Below are 19966 nucleotides of genomic sequence, written 5' to 3'. Positions count from 1 at the left end.
CGTTCCCCTTCGGTGAGATGGAGAGAATGCTCTATCCCTCCTGTCTCTCTGGCTTGTGAGCGACCCCTTAATGGGATGGAGGAGATGAAGCACTCTGGAACAGAGTCCTCAAACGGGGTGACCAAGTGTCATTATTATGAAGATGCTTGTAATTATCATCCTGCCTCTTCCCACTTCCCCGCTGCCGCCCTGCTGGGCCTGGGGAAGCCCTTAGCTCACATTTAGCTTCTCAAACATTTATAAAAAACGAGCCCCGCTCCCTGCTGCTGCCAGAACAGCGCAGAATGCTTTCTATTAAAAATTAAAAACCACTTGTCGATTCCCCCGGAATGCTCAGATTACACAGGAAACAAGCCTCCTCTCAAGCCGCCCCCCCACCTACTCCCTCTCCCCTGCTCCCCACTCTCTCTTCGATCATCACTTATAATGTTGGCTCACTGGGCTGGCCTCGACCCTGCTTCTGGCTGCCCAGCCAGGGCATCCTAATGCAGATGAATGAGGCATAGGAGACTCAGGACAGAGACTGAGAAGGAGGGGGAGGCCGCAGGCGAGAGGGGGAGGGGGCGGGCCCAGAGACAAGGGACAGAGAAGGTGGCAGAGAGATGGAGAAAGAAAATGGGTCAGAGCCAGCGGAGTGGAGGGCTAGGGAGAAAGACAGGAGAACCGAGATGTGCGGACAGAGAAGGAAGGGCGGACAGAGACAGAGATGACCAGGGGCAGCATGAGACAGACGCTCAGAGAGAAGGGGGATAGGAGGAGACATACAGAAAGGGACATGGGCCTGAGACAAATGAGAGAGGGGGGAGGAAGGACCAGAAGTGAGGAAGCCCTTGGTGTTGGGGACCCTTGATGGGATGGGGGAGCCCTGCACTGCACACTTCCTTCTCCAGTCGCCAGAAAAGGCCCTCCGCTCCCTCTCTCATTCTTCACCGACCCCAGCCTAAACCCCCAGAGTGCGTGTATGAAGACTTACTATGACCACCTCACACTCAGACCCTGGGTGCTTCGGTCCTGTCTGTACTCAGCTGGGGCCCTGGATGAAGCAGCCTGGTGGCCTCTCTCCGTGTCAGCAACAGCATTTCTCGGCCGGTGGCAGAAAGGACACCTTTTTTTTTTTCTTCTTACAATTCTGTTCCATTTAGTCACCCGACCCAAAGGAGCACCCAGTAGGCACTCCACAGGAGGCCGGAGGGACGGTCCCTTTGGACCCAGAGCCACGAGGACATAGGGCGTGGCCTCGAGCAGTGCTTCTGTTTGCTGGAGGAGTGACCGGTGGCCGAGACCGAGAGCAGCGTGGATCCCCTCCTCTCTGCCCAGGCGGAGGGGCCTCTCCAGCAGGTCAGGGTCTCTACTCCCCACCGCCACCTTTCCCCACCAGAAGCTTCCTGTCCTGTTCCCCCTAGCTGGGCGGTGAGAGCCGGTGCCGTTGCTAGGCGAGGAGATATTGCACATATAGATCTTCCTGGACTTTAATTAAAAACATCTTTAGAAGTTGTCTCTACAGAGGCCAGCGATTGATTCCTGGCTTGGGCCCGAGGGCTGCTGAGCCTCTCTCTCTGGCTGACGTTGGGACAATCGGAGGCTCCCCGCCGGTGGCCGCCGGCCCCCAAGGAGACCCTAGGGGAGCACACCCCCTCCTTCCTTCCCTTTTCTGCTCTGCCCTCTGCCCTGTCCCAAACGCCGATGCTGGGGCTGTCTGCCTACTCCCAATTGTATTCCCCTTGGCCTCTTTGAGCCTCAGTTTCTCTAGCTAGGAAATGAAGGTGTCAACATTCAGCCCTCCTGGGAGGATGGAATGAGATCAGGGATGAGAAAGTGCTTGGCAAGCTTCTAAGTCCTGCGCCAGCAAAACAAATGGTCATGACTTAGACCTCCCTCCCACACCCACGGGGGCGGAGTGGACAGTGTCAAGTCACACGAGCTCAGTTTCCTGGGACTGGGTCTGGTTCCGGCTCCTGTTCTTCCTGTGGACCTGCCGGCAACTCGTTTCATCTCTCGTTGCATTTATTTCCTCATGGGTAAAACAGGGCCAGCATTACCTGCCCCGCGTATTCCCCAGGATTGTGAGAATAAAGGGAAATAGCTCGGAAAGTAGTGTTGGCTGATAGCTATTATTTAGTGAATGTCCCAAGAAGTGCAGGTGGCACTACTAAACAGTCTTTTTCTGTCTATTAAAGATGCTGCTCACAGAGCGAGGAAGTGGGACACATGGCAGAGTGGCTGCGGCAGGGCGACTGCCCATTTCTGCAGTCTGCTGAGCCTCAGCCCTGGAGCCCAGCAATGCCAAACTCTGCAGTGTCCGTGCACCACCTCCCCTCCTTTTGCTCACAGCAGACATCACTAATTGATTGCGGCATTCTTTCTGGCTGGATCTGCCACAGCTCCGCAGTCACTACCATTTGATTAGAGATGAAGCTGATCTGCTACCATTTGAAGGTCAGAGTTGTGCCTTGCTCATCTTCGGACCCCCCAGGTACCTAGCAAAGTGCCAAGTATACAAACAAACAAACAAAATGAGCCCACTGGCCTTGAGCTGATTCCCACTTATTGTGACCCTATGTATGGTTTCTCAGGCTGTAAATCTTTATAGAAACAAATAGTCTCAACTTTCTCCCTCAATGTGGCCCGTGGGTTTGAACTGCCATTAGCTGTCTAACACTGACCTGACAGGGCTCCTTTCCATATACATAGTAGGTCCTAGTCATGTTTGCCGAATTAAAAGCAGCTGTGTATTGGTCTATAGAGTCCTGTGGTGCTGTCAGCTAAGCCTTGGACTGTTAGTTATAAAGTCAGTGGTTCAAACACACAAGTTGCTCCAAGAGAGAAAGAGGAGGCCGTCTGCTCACATACAGACTTACAGGCTTGGAAACCCTCTGGAGCAGTTCTGCTTTGCCCTGTGGCATGGCTAAGGGTTGGAATCGCCTTGATGGCAGTGGGTTTATGTCCTTGATCCTGGGTTCAATTTCTGGACAATGCACCTCATATCCAGTTACCACCCCTCTGCCAGCGGTGGTTTTCACGTTACTCTGATGCCGAACGGGTCTCAGCAGAGCTCCCAGACTAAGACAGATGAGGAAGAAAGGCCTGGTGATCAACTTCTGAAACACCATCCAGTGGAAACCCTCAGGAGCACCAGGCTCTGATCTGCAACGACGGTGAAGATGACCCAGAGTCGGCCAGCATTGCTTTCTGCTGGGCACAGGGTTGCTCGGGGTCTGGGGCTGACCCGACGGCAGCTAACACAAGAATTTCTTTTTCTATTTCTACCCCTGTGTGGGAGTCATGTATCCAGCAGGTCCAACTAGCTGTCTGCTAAGTGGGGTGACTCATCTTTGCAACCTTCCAAAGCCAAGTACACCGGAGGTCTGCCTTGTACAGAACGGGTGCTAATAAACAGTTGTGTGTTTCATTCAATTACTTCACGTTGCACTCGGCAGTGCCCAGAATAAAGGAGTGGGTGATGCACGCGCACTGTCTCTGTATCCCCACAGTGCCAAGGGGAAGTTCTGGTGCACAAAGCAGGGTGAAGTGGATGGAAGGGAACCTGGGGGTGGGAGCCCTGTGAAATCTCACTGCCCCCTGGTCAGACTGTGACATCTTTGATGAGGGTCCTGGTCCCCCAGCATCGAGAGATCTAACGCTTCTCTGTCCAAACTCACTTCCTGTGGTGAACTCTCTCTCCCAGTGACTTCCCAGGCTGTGTCTCTAGGCTGGATCTCTCTCCCAACGTCCGAATTCAGTCACACGAATCATTTCCTTTCGCATCTCCACGTGCATTTCCAACCGCTGTCTCCATCTTCCCACGTCCATGAGGGAATTTGTAATGGTGTGTTACAAACCTGCTCTTCCCAGGATACCCCGCTTTCAGTAACAAGAGCTCACGGCTCCTCTTCTCTCTCTCCTTCCCCACACCCATTTCCTCACCAACTGACTAGACTCCATCAACAAGTACACCCAGAACTCCAGATCTTTTCTCACCTCCTGCTCTGGCCCGAGTTACGCTCACTTTTTGCCTGACCAATGGCAATGGTGTCTTCACTGGTTTCCTACGTCCAACCAAGCCCTGCTTCTGCTGGGGCGTCCATTTTCAACATGGCAGCCAACAAACCATCCATCCTCTGAGAGCTCACTCTGAGCACAGCTGGAAACTTCAAAGACCACCAGGCCCTCTGTGATCCAGCCTCCAGGAGCTCTCCTGACCTCACAAGACCCCTGTCCCCCCCACCGCCATCCTATGGCCCCCAGGCTAGTCTTCGAGCATGAACACATGCTTCCTCAGGGCCTTTGCACTCGCCGGGGCAGGCCCCTGCCTGGAACCCCCTTCTGGCTTAATGGCCCTCGAAGTGTGATCTCCAGACAGCCAGCAGTGCCAGCCTCCAGGAACACGCTAGCAATGAGAACTCTCAGGCACCAACCCAGACATCCCGAATCCCAAATTCCGGGATGGATTCCGGCAGACCGTGTCCCGACAAGCTCTTCGGGGTCATGGGTGCACAGTAACACTTGAAAACCACGGGCTGAGGAAGCTTCTTAGTTCTCCCCCTCCATTCCTGTGGACCTTCGTTCGAATGTCCCCTTAGAACAGCGGTTCTCAACCTGTGGGTCGTGACCCCTTTGGGGGGGTGTCAAACAACCCTTTCACAGGGGTCATCCGATTCATCACAGTAGCAAAATGACAGTGATGAAGTAGCAACGAAAATAATGTTATGGTTGGGGGTTACCACATGAGGAACTGTGTTACAGGGCCGCGGCATTAGGAAGGTTGAGAACCACTGCCTTAGGAAGAGGGGCCTTCCTTGACCACGCAACCTAGAATGGCTCTTTCTCAATGTCATATCCTCCCTGTCACATAACACCTCGGCCACTGGCGTGTTGTACCAGGGACTTTGAAGTCCCTCAGTCGGTGTGCATGCCTCTTCCTCACCCCTCTCTCTCTGCACTCCCATGTGGCTCCCTCAGCAAGGAACTCAGCAGGTGCTTCATAAGGAGCCACAGGTTGCAGAAGACCCTTCCATGCTCAGAAGGGAAGCTGCCTTCCAGAGAGGGGTAGGGGCTTGCCCAAGGGCCCCCAGGGAGAGCCAGGGCTCTGAGGTGTCAGTGAGAGTACTGCTTCCCGCACTTGCTCTGGCTCAGCCTGGCTAGCATGCCCCGCCCCCCCTCAGGAGCATGGCTCATCAGAGGCCCCCGGCGCTCTCCTCTTCCCTTTTAAGCTGTGAGTGGTTTAATTTGTGAGCTCTGCTGCCTTTCATGTCCTGAGCTGCGTCCCTGCTCCCTCTGATCTCGGAGCTGCCCAGGCCTGGTGCTGCTTGTTGGGCCCGCCCCCCCCATCTCGGATCAGGAGCCTCGGTAATTGTGACCGATTTTCAAAGCTGCCAAGTATCGGCAAGTGCCCTGATGTTGGATTTGCTTCCCCTTCAAAAAGTTGCTCAAATCAAATAAATTAATTTAATTTCTGCCTCGGCTGCGCCCCCTTCTTGGGCTCCCCGCGTGTCCTAGTGGGGTCCCTCTGCTCGTCTTTTCCCTGACTGGCGCATGAGAGTTTGGTGGGCTTGGAGGGGGCAGGTCTGGGGGTGAGGGTGGGGGGTGGAGACTGGCTCTGCCTCCAGTTCTGGGTGGGGGTGGCCAGTCCTTCCCCTCTCCTTGGCCTCCGGTCCCCCAAGCCTGGGCCGGCTTGCTGCTGCTCAGTCAGGGAACTGGGTGTGGGACTGTGGTGGTCTCTCGGGGCCTCAGTGTCCCACCTTTTCAAGGGGGAAGCTAACTCAGTCCCCGTGCCCCTCTCGGAGCCGACGTCAGAATGGGGTGCGAGGCGCAAGTCCCACTGTGGGTTCAGGAGGCTGCACAGTATCGATACCCCCAGCCCCATTCATTCCCAGCAGGGCATAGGGTCTTCCTTCAGGGTAAGTCTGCTCCACGCACTTCCTTGCTCAAACCTTTCCCAGGCGACCTGCTTCCCGCCAGCCCTTGACACAGGCTCCCAGGGGCCTCCTCTGGCCTCTTTCCCATGCAGGTCAGCATTGGACACAGTGCTGGAGATGGGTCTGTATCTTCTTGGACTGCAGCCAGAGTCAGCGGGTGAGGGATACTAGGCTGGCACTGCCTTCGATTTGTTGCATGACCTTGGACGAGTCACCGCTCTCCCACCCCACTCCATCCCCAGCCTCGGTTGCCCCACTTGCCACGTGGTCTCTCAGTTCTTCCTGGGCTCAGAGCGTTCATCGGTGCCTGCCACTAACAGCTTCCAAACTTCCCTTCCCCAGCCAGCCCTCTGGCCAGAACCTAGATATTTAACGACCTCATTCAAGATCCTGGCTCAGTTGCTGACTGTTTCCGACTTCAGGGGGTCGGAAACCACGCTCCTGGTTTCCTTGCAGTCCCAGTTTAGCTCCGCCCACAGTTCCCCATCTCCCTCAGTGGAAATTCCATCTCGGTAATGCTGTGGTCAACATCACAACAGCCATCCTGGATTCTCCTCTCATACCCGACTTCCACCCGTGAACACACACACACACACACACACAGACACACACACATATATATATATATTCCACCACTGCCCACTTCCCATTCTCCACAGGTCCTCCTGGTGGTCTCCCCACCGTCACTCCCTGCCTAGGTGGGTGCCCTAACCTCTCCATGAGCCGCCCCCTCCCCAGACCCCTCTGCTCTTTCCAGAACAGCGTGGGGTCTGAAAACTAAGCCTGCTCACTCATACCCCTCCTCTGCAGGGCTGTGCTCTGGTCACCTTTCCACCTCCCCAGCCACTGGGCCCCCAGACATGCCCCCACCCCCGGAGCCTTTGCTAGAACAGTTTCTTCTTCTCCTGGGACCTTCGCTTCCTTCAGGTCTCTCTTCCAAGGTCACCTCCTCAAGTGAGGCCCACCGGGACCGATAGCTATACTGTCTCCCCACCTAGAGTGGGCTTTCCACCGGAGCAGGCAACCTGTCTGGGGACTGCTGTGTCCCCAGCGCCTGGGACCATGCTCAGCACATAGACAATTCTCAACAAATGCTTGTCACACGGATGAATGGACACACCACTGGACGCCTAGCATGTCACTTGTGTGCACGGCCCGAAGTGCCACTTGGCTAGCCCCGCTGTGCACAACTGCACGTGTGTGAATGTGGACACCTGGCAAGCTGGTGTGGGTGCATCTGCACGCATGGCGAACGCAGCTGCACACCTGCCCATGTGGGCACAGGCACTGGTGCACCCCCGTGTATGCATGTACACTGGCCTGGCCCCTCATTGCCTTCCCCAGCTGCCCTTCTCTGTGTGCCCACCGCTCTCTTGGGCCCTCCTTGCCCATCACTGCTGCCTGCTCATTACCCACCATCCTGCCACTTTGGGCAATCTTAAGGGGGCACTTGGGCCTAGTGTACTCTCCCCGAACAACCCAAGTGCCCTGGGTCTCTGACGGCCAGTGCTGAGCTAGAGGCTTGGAGAGAGCTCCTGGAGCCCTTGGGGCCAGCCTGCTGGGCACATGACTCCTGGCCGGGGAAGGAGCTGGGAGCTGGGGCCTTGCACCCCTCAGCCTCACCAGCAGCTTCCACTAGCACCCTGGGAGCCCTGCAAGGTGGGGTTGTGGCGGTTGGACATCTGGGGCCCCACAGTGGGAAGCGGCAGGCTCACTGACCCTAAGTCTCATTCTCTCAACGGAGTGGATGTGAGTTTCTGAGTCTGGCTGAGCCTGAGGTCTTCTAGTAGCTATGTGTGTGTGTGTACGTGTGTGTGCATGTATGTGTATGTGTGTGAGTGTGTGGATGTGTGTGTGTATACACGTGCAAGTGTGTGGGTATATGTGTGTTGTGTGTATGAGTGTGTGGGTGGTTATGCCCGTGCTGCGGTCTTGGTGTGTGGTGGTCTCCTCGTGGGCAGAGAAAGAAGCTTGAGATCGAAGGCTGCCGGAGCCCGCCAAGACCGAGTCTGTGTGAGCCCTGTGGGTGGGTGTCTCCACGGGGGCAGTTTCCTGGGGCAGCTGTGGGGCTCTGCCTGGCTGTGCAGTTTGGTCCTGTCTCCACTATGGTCCTGTGGGTCCACAGGTGTGGAGCTGGCTATGCCAAGCCAGACACCAGTTTGGAGGGAGCGGGGTGGGGGTGGGGGGACTGCGTCAGTGTGCGCCCAGAGTGACCTCTGGCTGATGTGTCAGTGCGTGGGCAGAGGTGGATAGGCGAGCCGTGTGTGGTGATGTAATTGTGTGTATGGTGATGTTCATATCCACCAACGTATGTGTGTCCCTGGGTCTGTGAGTGGGTGTGTGTGAGCCGTGGGTGGAGGGCCATGCCTGAGTGTGCGGCTGTATCTACATGGGGGTCATGTCCATGTGGGCGTTTTGCCTATGTGGGGATCTTGCTTTGGTGGGGGGTCATGTTCATCTGTAAGACTGAGCCTGTACAGATGTAGCTTTGTCCGGCTGTGCAGTTGTGCCCGTGTGTGGTGGAGGGCCATGCTGAGTGTGTGACTGTGTCCGTGTGTGGGCCATGAGGGTGGCTTTGTCCAGTGTGCAGCTATGCCTCTGTGTGTGTGTGTGTGTGTGTGTGTGTGTGACGGTGTCTGGGAGCATGCCCGAGCCAGTCGGCCCCCGTGCTCACCCTGTGCCCTCTGCCTCTTCTTCCTCTCCCAGAAACCATCCCCCCCCCTCCCCCAGGCAACCAGCCGCCTGTGGCCCACCTGTGGGCGAGAGCTCAGCCACGCTGCCGATGTAGGGGCCATGCAGGAAGCGGGGCTCGCTGTCGTTGATGTCCTGCACCTTGACGATGAACTCCGACTCCGGCTCCAGCAGGCGGCCGGTGGCTCGGTCCCGGGCCTGGGCCCGCAGTGTGTAGAAAGCCTTCTGCTCCCGGTCCAGGCGCTCCATGGCGTGGATGTCGCCCGTCAGCTCGTCGATCAGGAAGATGGTGCCCGCGCCGTCGCCCGAGATGGTGTACTTGATGGCGCCGTCACCCTCATCTGAGTCCGAGTGGATCTGGGGGGGCAGGGGAAGCAGGGATGGAGGTGGGCCCAGGGCTCCTCAGCCTCCTCTAGTCCCAGTGGTCCCTGCTCCCTAGGTCACTCCTGCCTTACAGGATGAAGATACTGAGGCCCAGGAAGCCGCGTCTCACCCACCCGTGTGCAGGCCTCCCTGTGCCTTCCCGCGGCAGCCCAGCGATCAGCCAGCCTAAGAAGAAGAGTCCAGGTTCCCTCCCCTGCTTGCAACCCTTTCATGGCTGCCTACTGCCTTCACAACAGAGCCCAGGTCCCCTCAGCACCCCGCTGTCTCAGCACAGCAAGCCATTAGGAGCCACTGCTTTGGGCTCCCCGCTTAGAATTCTCAGGAGCCTGGTGGTGCCGCGGCATGCTCAATGGGCTGCTCACCACAGGATCAGCTGTTTGAATTCCCCAGTCTGCTCCAAGGGAGAACGATGAAGCTGTTGGCCCCGGTAAAGGTGCACAGCCACTGAAACCCACAGGGGCCGCTCTGCACTGCCCTATAGGGATGCTATGAGTCGGAATAGACTTGATACCAGTGACGGAAACACCACTCATCATGCGAGGCGAGGCTCAATGCCACCTCTTCCAGGAAGCTCTCCGGGATTCCTCTTTATTCTACCCCTACTGCCCAATCAAGATCTGTGAGCATCCCATGGTCGCTCTCTGGTTCTGCTCACCATCCTACAGCCACCAGACCTTCCACCTGTGCAGTGCCCGGGAAGCACCCGGGAGCTGGCTAAAATGCAGAGTCTGCCTCCCTGGCTCTGGGGTCCGCAGGGCCTGAGGTGTTTGGGGGTTGGTTGGCTTTGCGTTCCTAACAAGCTGTTCATGATCCCTGGTGGCACGGCGGTTAAGCACTGCACTGCCAACCCAAAGGCTGGTGGTTTGAACCCCCCAGTGGCGCCTCAGGCCAAAGACCTGGTCATTTGAAGATTCCCAAACCCTCTGCCATCAAGCCGATTCTGATCCAGAGCAACATCCGGTTTCCAAGACTGTGCATCGGCTGGGATGTACCGCAGATTGGCTGGTGGGGTTGAACCAACAACCTGGCAGTGATCAGCCCAACGCCTAATCCACCGCGCCCCCTGGGTTCCCTCCCATGAGAAGACATCCCGGAACACTCAAGGGACAGTTCTACTTTGCCCAGTGGGGCTGGTCTGCATCAGAGTGAACCGAAGGGTGGCAACCAGAAACTGAAGAGGTGAATGGGCACAACTGACACCCCGGGGGGGATGCCCAAGTCCCTTCAGGAGCTCTTGGAAGAAAGCCCTGGCAGCCTGCTTCTGCTCCAGTATGCCCTCTCTGAGTCAGAGTGGTTTCCATGACAACTGGGAGTGGGTGGCTGGAACAAGCTCTCCAGAGTCTGGTTGGTGGACTGTCTTCTCACTTCCGGGTCCATCCCTCCCTGTGTGCAGGGCTGGCCTCCTCCTCATGTGGGCGACTGGAGAACCAGGCTCAGGGCTGAGCGTGTGGCAGGAGCAGAAGGGAAGAAATGCACTGCTACTGAATCAATTCCAACTCAGAGCGGGCCCCATAGGTCAGGGTGAAACTGCCCCAGGGGGTTTCCAAGACGGTAAGTCTTTACGGGAGTTGAAAGCCTTATCTTTCTCCCTCGGAGTGGCTCGTGGGTTTGAACAGTTAATCTTGCAGTTAGCAACATACTAGGGCTGGAGAGATGAGGGTGGGAATGCAGATGGGAGGATCATCTACCAGGGACCAGGCCCGGTGTTCACTGTTTCACACACCTGTCTACCTCAGGACTCCTTAAATAAACCCCCAAACCAGAAAACACTGTGCCAGGAGACCAGACCTGGGTGGTGCCAACTGCCACTATTGAACATTTAAAGATTCTAGCTAAGGGGAAACGTGCAGAACACAATGGTCACAGAATCCAGACTTTCCGGAGTCATGGAGGCTGAATGAATCCAGGAACACCCTGCAGTTATCTTGAAACCCTCAACCCCAAATATCCCCCAAAGTCTTCATGAAACTAAACAGTTTAACTTAACGAGTGACACCTGCCTCCCTCAAGTATTGTGCTCTTAAGATGTATCTCTAAGGGATGGATTGGACAACAGGAAATGGGAAGAGGAGACTAGAACCTGGGACCGTGAGTTTATGGGGATGGGGAGGAACGGGCATAGCAGGACCAGTGTTAGTGTGTTGTACAGGCAGACATGCTTGTGCTGGCTTGGCTTTGCGGAGCACATGGCCAACAACTCACTAAATACAATGACTATGCGCGATGGGGAAGCCCTTCAAAATACTGCGAGAGCGAGGAAATTGGGGACCACAAACTTGGGGTGGATTGTGGGAGGGCCAATCACAAGAGGCCAGGGAGGAGCCCATGAAGGTGGATTGTGCCCTGGGCTAGCCGTGGGTGTCTCTGCACATATCAGTGGGTCTCTCTGGACCTCTGTCACCACATCTGTAACACAGAACTCCTCCTCTTCCTCCTCCAGGTGGAATGAACTTCAAATCCACATGAAGTCTTTAGCACCTGTCTGGCTGTAGGCGACATTTAAAACACTGAACACCTGTGTGGCCAGGGCACTGACCGTGGGAGGCACTGCAGCCAGGCCCCTGCTGGGCCCAGCAGGCATCCTTTGCTGGATCCTGGAGACCCAAGGAGCTTGGTGTTAGGGCGAGAGAGAGGAGCAGACTGTGTCCCACAGGGAGGAAGGGTTTTCACTACCTTAACCAGCAGTGTCATTCGTGCCAATGGCCTGGCTGAAAAATCAGCCCTGCCTGAGACATAGAAAGTATCTGAATAAATGGACGCGATCCTGGTTGTTATTATATTATTACTAAATGTGAGCGATACATAACTGGGATTGAATCCAGGTGCTCAGAGACGCCAGATGCAGACTGTCCACACTGCTCCCAGATCTCTTTGGCAAGGCCCAGCCAGAAGGCTGCTCCCCCAAACAGGATGCCCCAGTCTCCCTCCTCCAGTGTCCTGAGCAAGAGAAACTCCTTCGATGATGCTGCTGACCTTGAGCGGGTCCATGTTCCTCCCTAAGCTGCCGGAAAGATGGACCCTGAACACAACAATCCTCAAAGGCTCGGGTGGGGGTGGGGGGTGTCAGAGCTCTGTGCACCCTGACCCTACTCAATTCTGGAACAGGTGGTGACAATGCCGTCACTTTGGGGGGATGGAAGCCCACCCCCCTGCCATGCAAGAGGAGCCTGGGTATAAATTCTGCTGGTGGAACTTGGTGTCTGAAAGGTGGATTATAGAAGTGCCATTTGGAAGATTGAATGGCCCATAAACATTTTCATATTTCATTAGCCGATTAATGGGCATCTCTCTCTTTTTGGCGAGTCTGCTGATTCTCAGCAGAAATTGCGGGGAGTAAATGGAGGCGTCTGGTGGAACCTTTCCGGGTCCCCGTCCTGTTATAGATTGCCCCAATTAAAGCCCGTCCCGGGCTCCACAGAGAAGCCTTCCTCCTGTCCAGTTACTGTTAATAGATTTCTCATAAGTGGCTGGATAGTAAAAACCTCATAACTCAGTTTAATGCCCCCAATAAAATTATCTCAGGATGTAGGCCCTGAATCATCAGCCAGGCCGGGGACAAGAACTATCTCTCCTGTTGGCTGTTTATGCTTCTCCTCCACCTCCGCCCTGGGCTGGGCCAGGGTGGCTCTGCGCCTCCTTGGGTGCCTCTGCCCACCTCCCAGTCAGATCGGCCGTGGGCAGGCACTTGTGAGAAGTGTACTGAAGTAATTACTCGGCAGAAAGGCTGCTTACTCCCCTCATCACAAAAGAGCCCCCATTTCTCCAGTGAGACGACTGAGGCCCCCAAAGGGGATGCCAGCTACCCAGCCAGCCAGCTTGCTAACCAGGGAAAGCTAAGCGCTTTTGACGCGAGCTGCCTTTCTCACCTGGGGAGGCAGCCCGACCTGATCTGGCACAGGTGTGGCGCACACCTATCTACTTTAGGACAGAAGTAGTGGTGAGAAGCAAGGTGGGCACAGCTTGTCAGGACCTTTAGTCGGGCTTGTTTCCTTCCTTTTCTGTCTCCTGGGACTTTTCCTGGCCCCACAGCCCTGGGCAGGGATGACTTCAGAGTGAGGGGCGGGAAGGGGGGAGTGGACCCAGGTGATGTCATCCATACTCTCCTCTGAAGGGCAAAGAGGGCTCATGCTGGGCCAGAGGCTGCTCTCTGGGGGTGGATGGAAGAGCTGGGAGGAGGGGGTTCTGACTCTGTGCGTGCGCGTGCGTGCGTGCGTGCGTGTGTGTTTATTGTCCATTCTCAGGCCACTTGGCTGTGTGTAGAGGCAGGAGGCCCCACTATTGGATGCCTGCTATGTGTCAGCCCTGTGCTCTGCCATCCACGGGGATGTAACTGAACCACAGGACCCAGGTAACTCGCCCACTATTTCCAGGAGAAGAGACGGAGGCAAAGTCTGATCTTTTGGACTCTGAAATGCTGGTCCCTCAGCCCCTGCATGAGCTCACTGCATTTAGTCACAGTGACCCTATCGGACAGAGTAGACCTGGTCCTTCGGGTTTCAGAGTCTATAACTCTTTATGAGAGCAGACAGCCTCCTCTTTCTCCTTCAGAGCAGCTGATGGGTTTGAACTGCTGACCTTGGCTTAGCATCCAATGCCCAGCCCACTCTGCCACCGGGCCTCTGGGAACTAGGTTTGTCTGTGTACTATGCTTCTGGTTAGAGAGGAGGGGCAGGAGAGTGAGCTTCACACAACCAAGTGGAGAGTTGTAGAGACGCCTCTACGACTACCTTCCATCCTTCACCCAACAGGTCACGCTGCTTACGGACCCCTGCTCTCAGAGCCTCCGCCTTATCCTTTGGGAAAGGACTACAAACCACCCATCAGGAGGTGATGGCTTTGGAGTCAGAGCCCGGGTGGGGGGAGGGCAGCCTCAGCTTTGCTACATGGGTCTGACCAAGCGCTACCCTTGCCTGTACCTCAGTTGACTCATCTGTAAATAGGACAGATAACTGCTTACTCATTGCCCACGAAGGTGCACTAGATAACATGTGGCGCTCCTGGCATGCACTAGGTGCTCAACTGGGATCACTCCCCCTCCCACGATTCCCAGCCCAGTCTAAGGAGGGGGAGGGGTGAATACCCGCTCCCCATCTCCTGACAGGAGAACCACAGACTGGAATGTGGGCCCATGGGAGGTGCAGTGGCATCACCCAGTACCTTCTGGTCTTTCAGACTTGGCCTACCTCCTGCTCCAGGCAGCCCTCGTGGAGGCCCTCCCATCTGGCTGAAGGGATGGCTCCTGGTGCTGGGCCATCTCTGTGTCCCGGCCCATGCTACGTACTTCCTTGGGATGCCCCCCTGTTGCACACCCGACCCCCAGCTGTCAGGGGCTAGAGGGGCCTGAGCAGACTGCAATTTGTCCCTGAGCTTCCCTGGCCTCGGGGACAGCAACTGCGGAGGAAAGGGCATTGGGGTGGGAGTGTGTATGTGTGTGCACGTACGCGCGTGGGTGGAAGTGAGCATGAACATGTACGCGTGTGACAGTGTGAGGACCGAGCATATGGCAGCAGCAGCACAAGGCAGAGCACCAAACACATTGAAGAGGGAAACAATTCTGTGCCCCTCTTCCTGGCCTTTCCAGAGAAGCCAGCCACACAGCTAACTCTGAGGACCAGGGGGCCTGGACGATGGAGGTGAGAGGCTAGGAACTGCCTATGTGGCGGGCCCAGTTCCAAGCCCCTCTCACTGATGTCTTGGAATGCCCACAAAAACCAGCCACTATTCTCGCCCCATTGTACAGGTTGGCAGACTGAGACCCAAAGAGGCCCAGAGAGGGTCTAAAGCCTATCTACAGCCACACAGCCAATCAGAAGCAGCTCCAGGGCCTGAGTCCCCAGCCCAGGCTCTTTGCTGGGCATCTACTGGGCTCTGGGCATCCCCGGAGAAGCCTCCCACCCAGCAGGTGATCATAAACAACATGGAAGACACAAGAGTGATGGCTTCCCATCCCGGGGGCCTGAGAAATGGGATTTATGAGGCCATTCATTACTTCCTCCTAATTAAATCAAAATTAAATGGGAGCAGAGGTACGTTTTCCTTATTAAAGGCAATTAAACGGACAATGCGGCTACGCAAATAAAACAAGTCCAGAATTTAAACGGAAAGCAAATCAAATAAGAAGCCGCCCCCGAATGAGGGTCTGTTCAGGCATGAGCTACTCGTATATCGGGAGTTCATCAATTTCCTTTAAATATTAGCAACTTAATTAAATCTGCTCTCCTCCCCACTTTAATCCTTCTGTCTATCTAAAATAGATCTCACTGCCCACAGGAGTTGGTCCTAAGTGTGCTGACCCCATAATTCTATCTTTTCCTTAAAAAAAAAAATTAAAAATCCTACAAAATCCACATCCAGCTGACAGAAGCCTCGGGGGAAATTACAGTTCGGAAAAGGGATTAGTCAAAGTACCCGGGTCTTATGGAGATGCTGGGTGGTGGCGTGGAGGGTGGGTGCTGTGAGAAGGTGAGGGGAAAGAGGTGAGCTGGGGCGACTGCAGAAGGTGGGGGTGATCGGGAGGGAGCTCTCTGTGTGGGGCCTGAGGGCCACCGAGGGGCCCAGCGTTCCTGTGGGTGCCGATGGGAGCCTGGCGGTAAGTGATGGAGGAGGCGGCTGTAAAGCGGGTTACCGTTGGGTGCCCAGGGTTCACTGGTGGTGCTGCTGTTGCTAAGCTACCTTTGGAATTCGACAAGGACGGATGCTCCAAGCGGTTCCCTGGGGTGGGGGAACTGGGAGACAGTGAATTAACAGAAACCATGGCGGCGAAGTCCTTCTTCTCTGAAAATGGAGAGCCAGGAACTCAAGCGTCCCTATGGTGTGTGTGTGTGTGTGTGTGCGTGCGCGCGCGCGACTCAGCTGGGAAGGGGCCAGGTGGTGTGTAAGAACCTCAACTCATATTCTTAGAGCAGGGGGTAGGCTAGTGATAACATCCCCCACTGAGTGGGGTGGGGTGGGGGGACCAGGATGCCAGAGTGCCCCGGCTTTCTGGATTGGGGGCAGGGCTTTGCCAATTCCATGTAGGTGGCATCCCTTCAGGTGGTGGGCAGGGTCTGAAACAGAAGACCAACCCCCCCTTGCCATCGATTTAATTCTGCCCTGTGGGGTTTTCTGGACTGTAGAGATTTATGGAAGGGAACTGTCACGTCTTTCTTCCGCAGAGCTAGCTGCTGGGGGTTTGGAACCGCCGACCTTCAGCTCTGAACAGCTTGTGGAGGTACCAGGCGAGATGTAACCAGGGTTCAGTGCTAGTCTGTGTCCTTGGAATGGGCTGGCTAACTCACTGATGCCTCATGACCACCCTTGGAGGTGGGTGCTCCCCACAGCCCCATTCCACAGACAAGGAGGCTGAAGCCCAGAAAGGTTCCACAGTGTGCCCAAAGCCAGAGAGAGAAGCAGCGGCAGAGTTGGGATTTGACGTCAGGCGGTCTAGCGAGAGTCAGCCTGCTTCCCACCACGTGGCACCTTTGGCTTTTCAGAAGAAAATGAGCTTTGGGCAAGGGTTGGCAAATCGATGAGCACGTCTTTGCATAGAATACTTGTCTGGAGTGGTCTTGAGGGTCAACCAGCAGGGGCGCTGGGTGCAGATGGAGGAGGAAGGCGTCGAGTGGCCGTGGACAGGTGGAGAAAACTGGCCATGATCAAAGAGACAGCCCCTGGCTGTCAAAAGAGACAGTGCTGGCTCATAACTCAAACCCAACCAGTGGCCATGGAGTGGATCCTGACTCATGGCGAGCCCGCAAACTGCAGGACACCAAGAAGCTCCCCTGGATTCCAGGCTGTGACTTTTCAGAAGCAGAGCCCCGGGCCTTTCTTCTGTGGCCCCGATGGTGGGAGGCAAACCACCAGCCATTCAGTTAGTAGTCTAATCCTTAGCCCAGGGACTCGGCTCCTGGCAGCAGCTCATGGTAGGGCTAGTCAACTGAACTGGCCACAGAGCCGAGACCAGAAAGCTTGGCTTCTTGGCTTGATTCTGCCACTGTGTGTTGCTATGTGGCTTGGCACGCTTTCTCTCTGCCTTGGGGCTTTGGTGTCTCCATCTTACAAAGAGGGGACTTAGCGGGGGCCTCCTAGCACCCACAGACTGGCTCAAGGAGATGGGGGCGGGGCTGGACTCCTGAGGTTGAGATGACAATTGCTAGGTGGATGCAGATGACTGTGGTGAATCACCAGCTGGTTTCTCTCATCTTTTCAGTGTGTGGGCAGCGGGGGGGAGCTGCCGTGTGAACCTCAGGACTGCTGTGGCCCACACAAGCACAGCTGACATTTTGGCCCTGTCTCTGGATTTTCATGAGCCACATTCCTTCTCCTGGACCCAGAGCGCTCAGAGAGGTTTGGAAAATCAGGCCAGGGCTCCAACCAAGCTAAACTCCCTGCCATTGAGTCGATGCTGACTCATAGCAGTTATAGGACAGAGTAGAAATGCCCCTGTAGGTTTCTAAGATTATAACTCTCTTTACAGGAGTAGAAAGCCTCATCATCTTTCTCCCTCGAAGTGGCTGGTGAGTTCGAACTGCTGACCTTGTGGTTAATAGCCCAACACATAATCCACTATGCCACCAGGATTCCTTCGGCCAGGACTAGTCTCTTATTGGGGGCTAAGGGTACCAGCTCACAAGTTCAGATCCTGGAAGTCCCCTGACCCCTCAATGACCTTGCCCTTGGAAACTTCACTTTCCTCTCTACCAAGGGGAACAATCGTTTCCATCTAGTGGCCTAAAGGGTAAGGAGCCCTCGTAGTGCAACAGTCAAGAGCTTGGCCGTTAACCAAAAGGATAATGGTTCAAACCCTCCGGGGGCCCTCAGGAGAAAGACCTGGCGATCAGCGTCTACAAAAGGTGACGGCCCGGAAACCACACAAGACAGTTCTCCTCTGTCACCCAGGGTCACCCTAAGTCAGAATCCACAACAAGGATCTAAAGATTACGTGCTTTTTATGAGAATAATTGAACAATAAGACAAAAGCAAAACCATGCAACAGTCAGGCCCCGGGCTGAACACTCACACACTCCGCTTTCTCCTTGAATTCTCTCAGCAAGCCCAGGATGTGACCCCCCTAGCCCCCTTTTCACAGATGAGACTGAGGCTCTGAGAAGTGAAGCAGCTTGTTCAAAGCCACGTAGCTAAGGAGTGGCAGCCTCAGGCCTTGAACTCATGAGGGGGGTGGCAAAGGCAGCTCTCTTAGAGACCTCATCATTAACTACATCCCCTCACACCTGGCAGGCTCCAGTTTCTCCTTCCTGGTCCCCTTCCCCACTCCTGCCAACTTTGTCATCTCAGTGCTTGGGCAGGGACTCAGGCATCCCAGGTCCTGCCAGTAGGTTTCTGGGCAATCCTGAGCAAAGCCTCGAACCTTTCTGGGCTCCACTTGCCAATCCTTGCTTGCCTCGGGTGAGAGGATCCACTTCAGCCTCATATGTGGAGGAAAAGGTAGCCCAGGACTGGAAAGGATTTCTCTAGAACAGAGCCAGTCTAGACAAACCCACGGGTTTAAATACAGACGTACCAGGGAACTGTCCCTGGAGACCACCCACTTTTATGCCCTAAAAGCACCCACTCCAACACCCCAACTTCTTGCAAGCCTGGATCTTTCAATGCTATGCCTTCTTCCCCATCCACCTGATACACTCCTACTCATACATCGAAATCCCAAACTCCTACTTATACATCAAAACCCTGTTCAGGCATTTCACCTTCCATGAAGTCATCCGACAGATAACCATTTATTGAATGCCTATCCTGGGCCAGGTGCGGTCTTGCAAGGTTTTTGATACACTGGGGTGTACTTCACTCTGGGAAGCCCCCAAATGGCAAAGGCTGGATCTTACTTGTATTTCTTGGGGTCATGCCTGAGCCGTATCAGGGGCTAAGGGATTGCCCTAAGTGAATAAAAGTCCTTCCCAGCTCCTCTTACTCCCAAGGAGTAAGATTAAACAGCATATACTCAGAGGGTCTAAAAAGTGGCTTTCATTCATTCATTCATTCATTCATTCATTCATTCATTCATCCAGCAAGCAGCTGTGAGCCATGTCTGTGCCTGCAATGTGCAGCTGAATCAATTTCAGCCTATTGTGGCGCCAAAGGACACAGCAAGAATGCCCCCTAAAGAGTTTCACCAGATCTTTTCTCCTGTGGGCCAGGTGGGTTTGACATACCGAGCCTTCCCTTAGAGCTGAGTTTAACCATTGCTCCCCCATTGTGCCATGTCTGTGTTCAAACTCACTGACGCGGAGTCCACCCCGACTCAGAGCGACCTTACAGAACTGTTCCTGTGAGTGTCTGAGACTGGAATTCTTTATGAGCCTAGAAAGCCCCGGCTGTGCTAAGGCACTGGGGAATGAATCACAAGCAAAGCAGACGCAGGCTAATAGGATAGACATCCATTCATTGGGAGCGAAACAAGTAAACATAATTAAGCGTTAGGAAGGAAGATGCAGGAATCTCAGAGGGCTGATCCTAGGGATGGGTCCTCGCCTGCGGCTGAGGCCAGGGAGGAAGGGGTTGGCGATTGAACAGAGACCCAGAGTGTGAGTGGGGGGGTGAACCATGAAAGGGGCCGTTTCTGGGAGAAAGTGAGGTAGGGCAGGGTGTGGTGTCAGGAGGGCTGATGGTAGAGATGAGGTGGGGGCAGGGCCGGGGGCGGGGCGAGACAGCTCTTTGTAGGCAGTGGGGTGGAATTGGCTTGACCAACTGCACGGGAGCCCGTTGAAGAATTGTCAGGGGGGAGGGGAGAGTGTGTGTGACATGCTCAGATGCACAAGCTTGTTTGGGTTTCAGATGCGTCTGCCTCTAAGATGGTCTGGACCTCCCCCCACCCCGCCCCCTTCTTCTCTAAGATACAAATGGGGAGGGGGCAAACTGGAAGGAGGGTCAGGACTGGGGCCAGGGTGCGGGGGCTGGGAGGGAGGGCATCTGGGGTCCCTTCCATCTACCAGTGGGTGCCGCAGGTTTCCAGGGAGGGGCAGCGGGGGGCGGGGCACTTT

General features: G+C 55.3%; 1 protein-coding gene across 1 annotated transcript in view; it reads right to left on the bottom strand.

The window, feature by feature from the left end:
• CDH22 (cadherin 22) overlaps window positions 1-11978 on the bottom strand; it is a 72191-nt gene extending 60213 nt beyond the window's left edge. Inside the window, exons 1-2 of the mRNA XM_030887055.1 lie at window positions 11964-11978; window positions 8669-8963 (exon numbers count right to left, since the gene is read on the bottom strand). Of these exons, the coding sequence (XP_030742915.1) occupies window positions 8669-8963; window positions 11964-11978 (310 nt within the window). The remainder of the gene's footprint in view (window positions 1-8668; window positions 8964-11963) is intronic.
• Window positions 11979-19966: the final 7988 nt, after the last annotated feature.

Source organism: Echinops telfairi, unplaced genomic scaffold (assembly GCF_000313985.2).
Source record: "Echinops telfairi isolate 266 unplaced genomic scaffold, ASM31398v2 ScPeMD7_5592;HRSCAF=6446, whole genome shotgun sequence".
NCBI classification, from domain to species: Eukaryota; Metazoa; Chordata; class Mammalia; order Afrosoricida; family Tenrecidae; genus Echinops; species Echinops telfairi.
The sequence above is the reverse complement of the archived record's forward strand: the minus strand, read 5'-3'. Positions and strand labels throughout refer to the sequence as shown.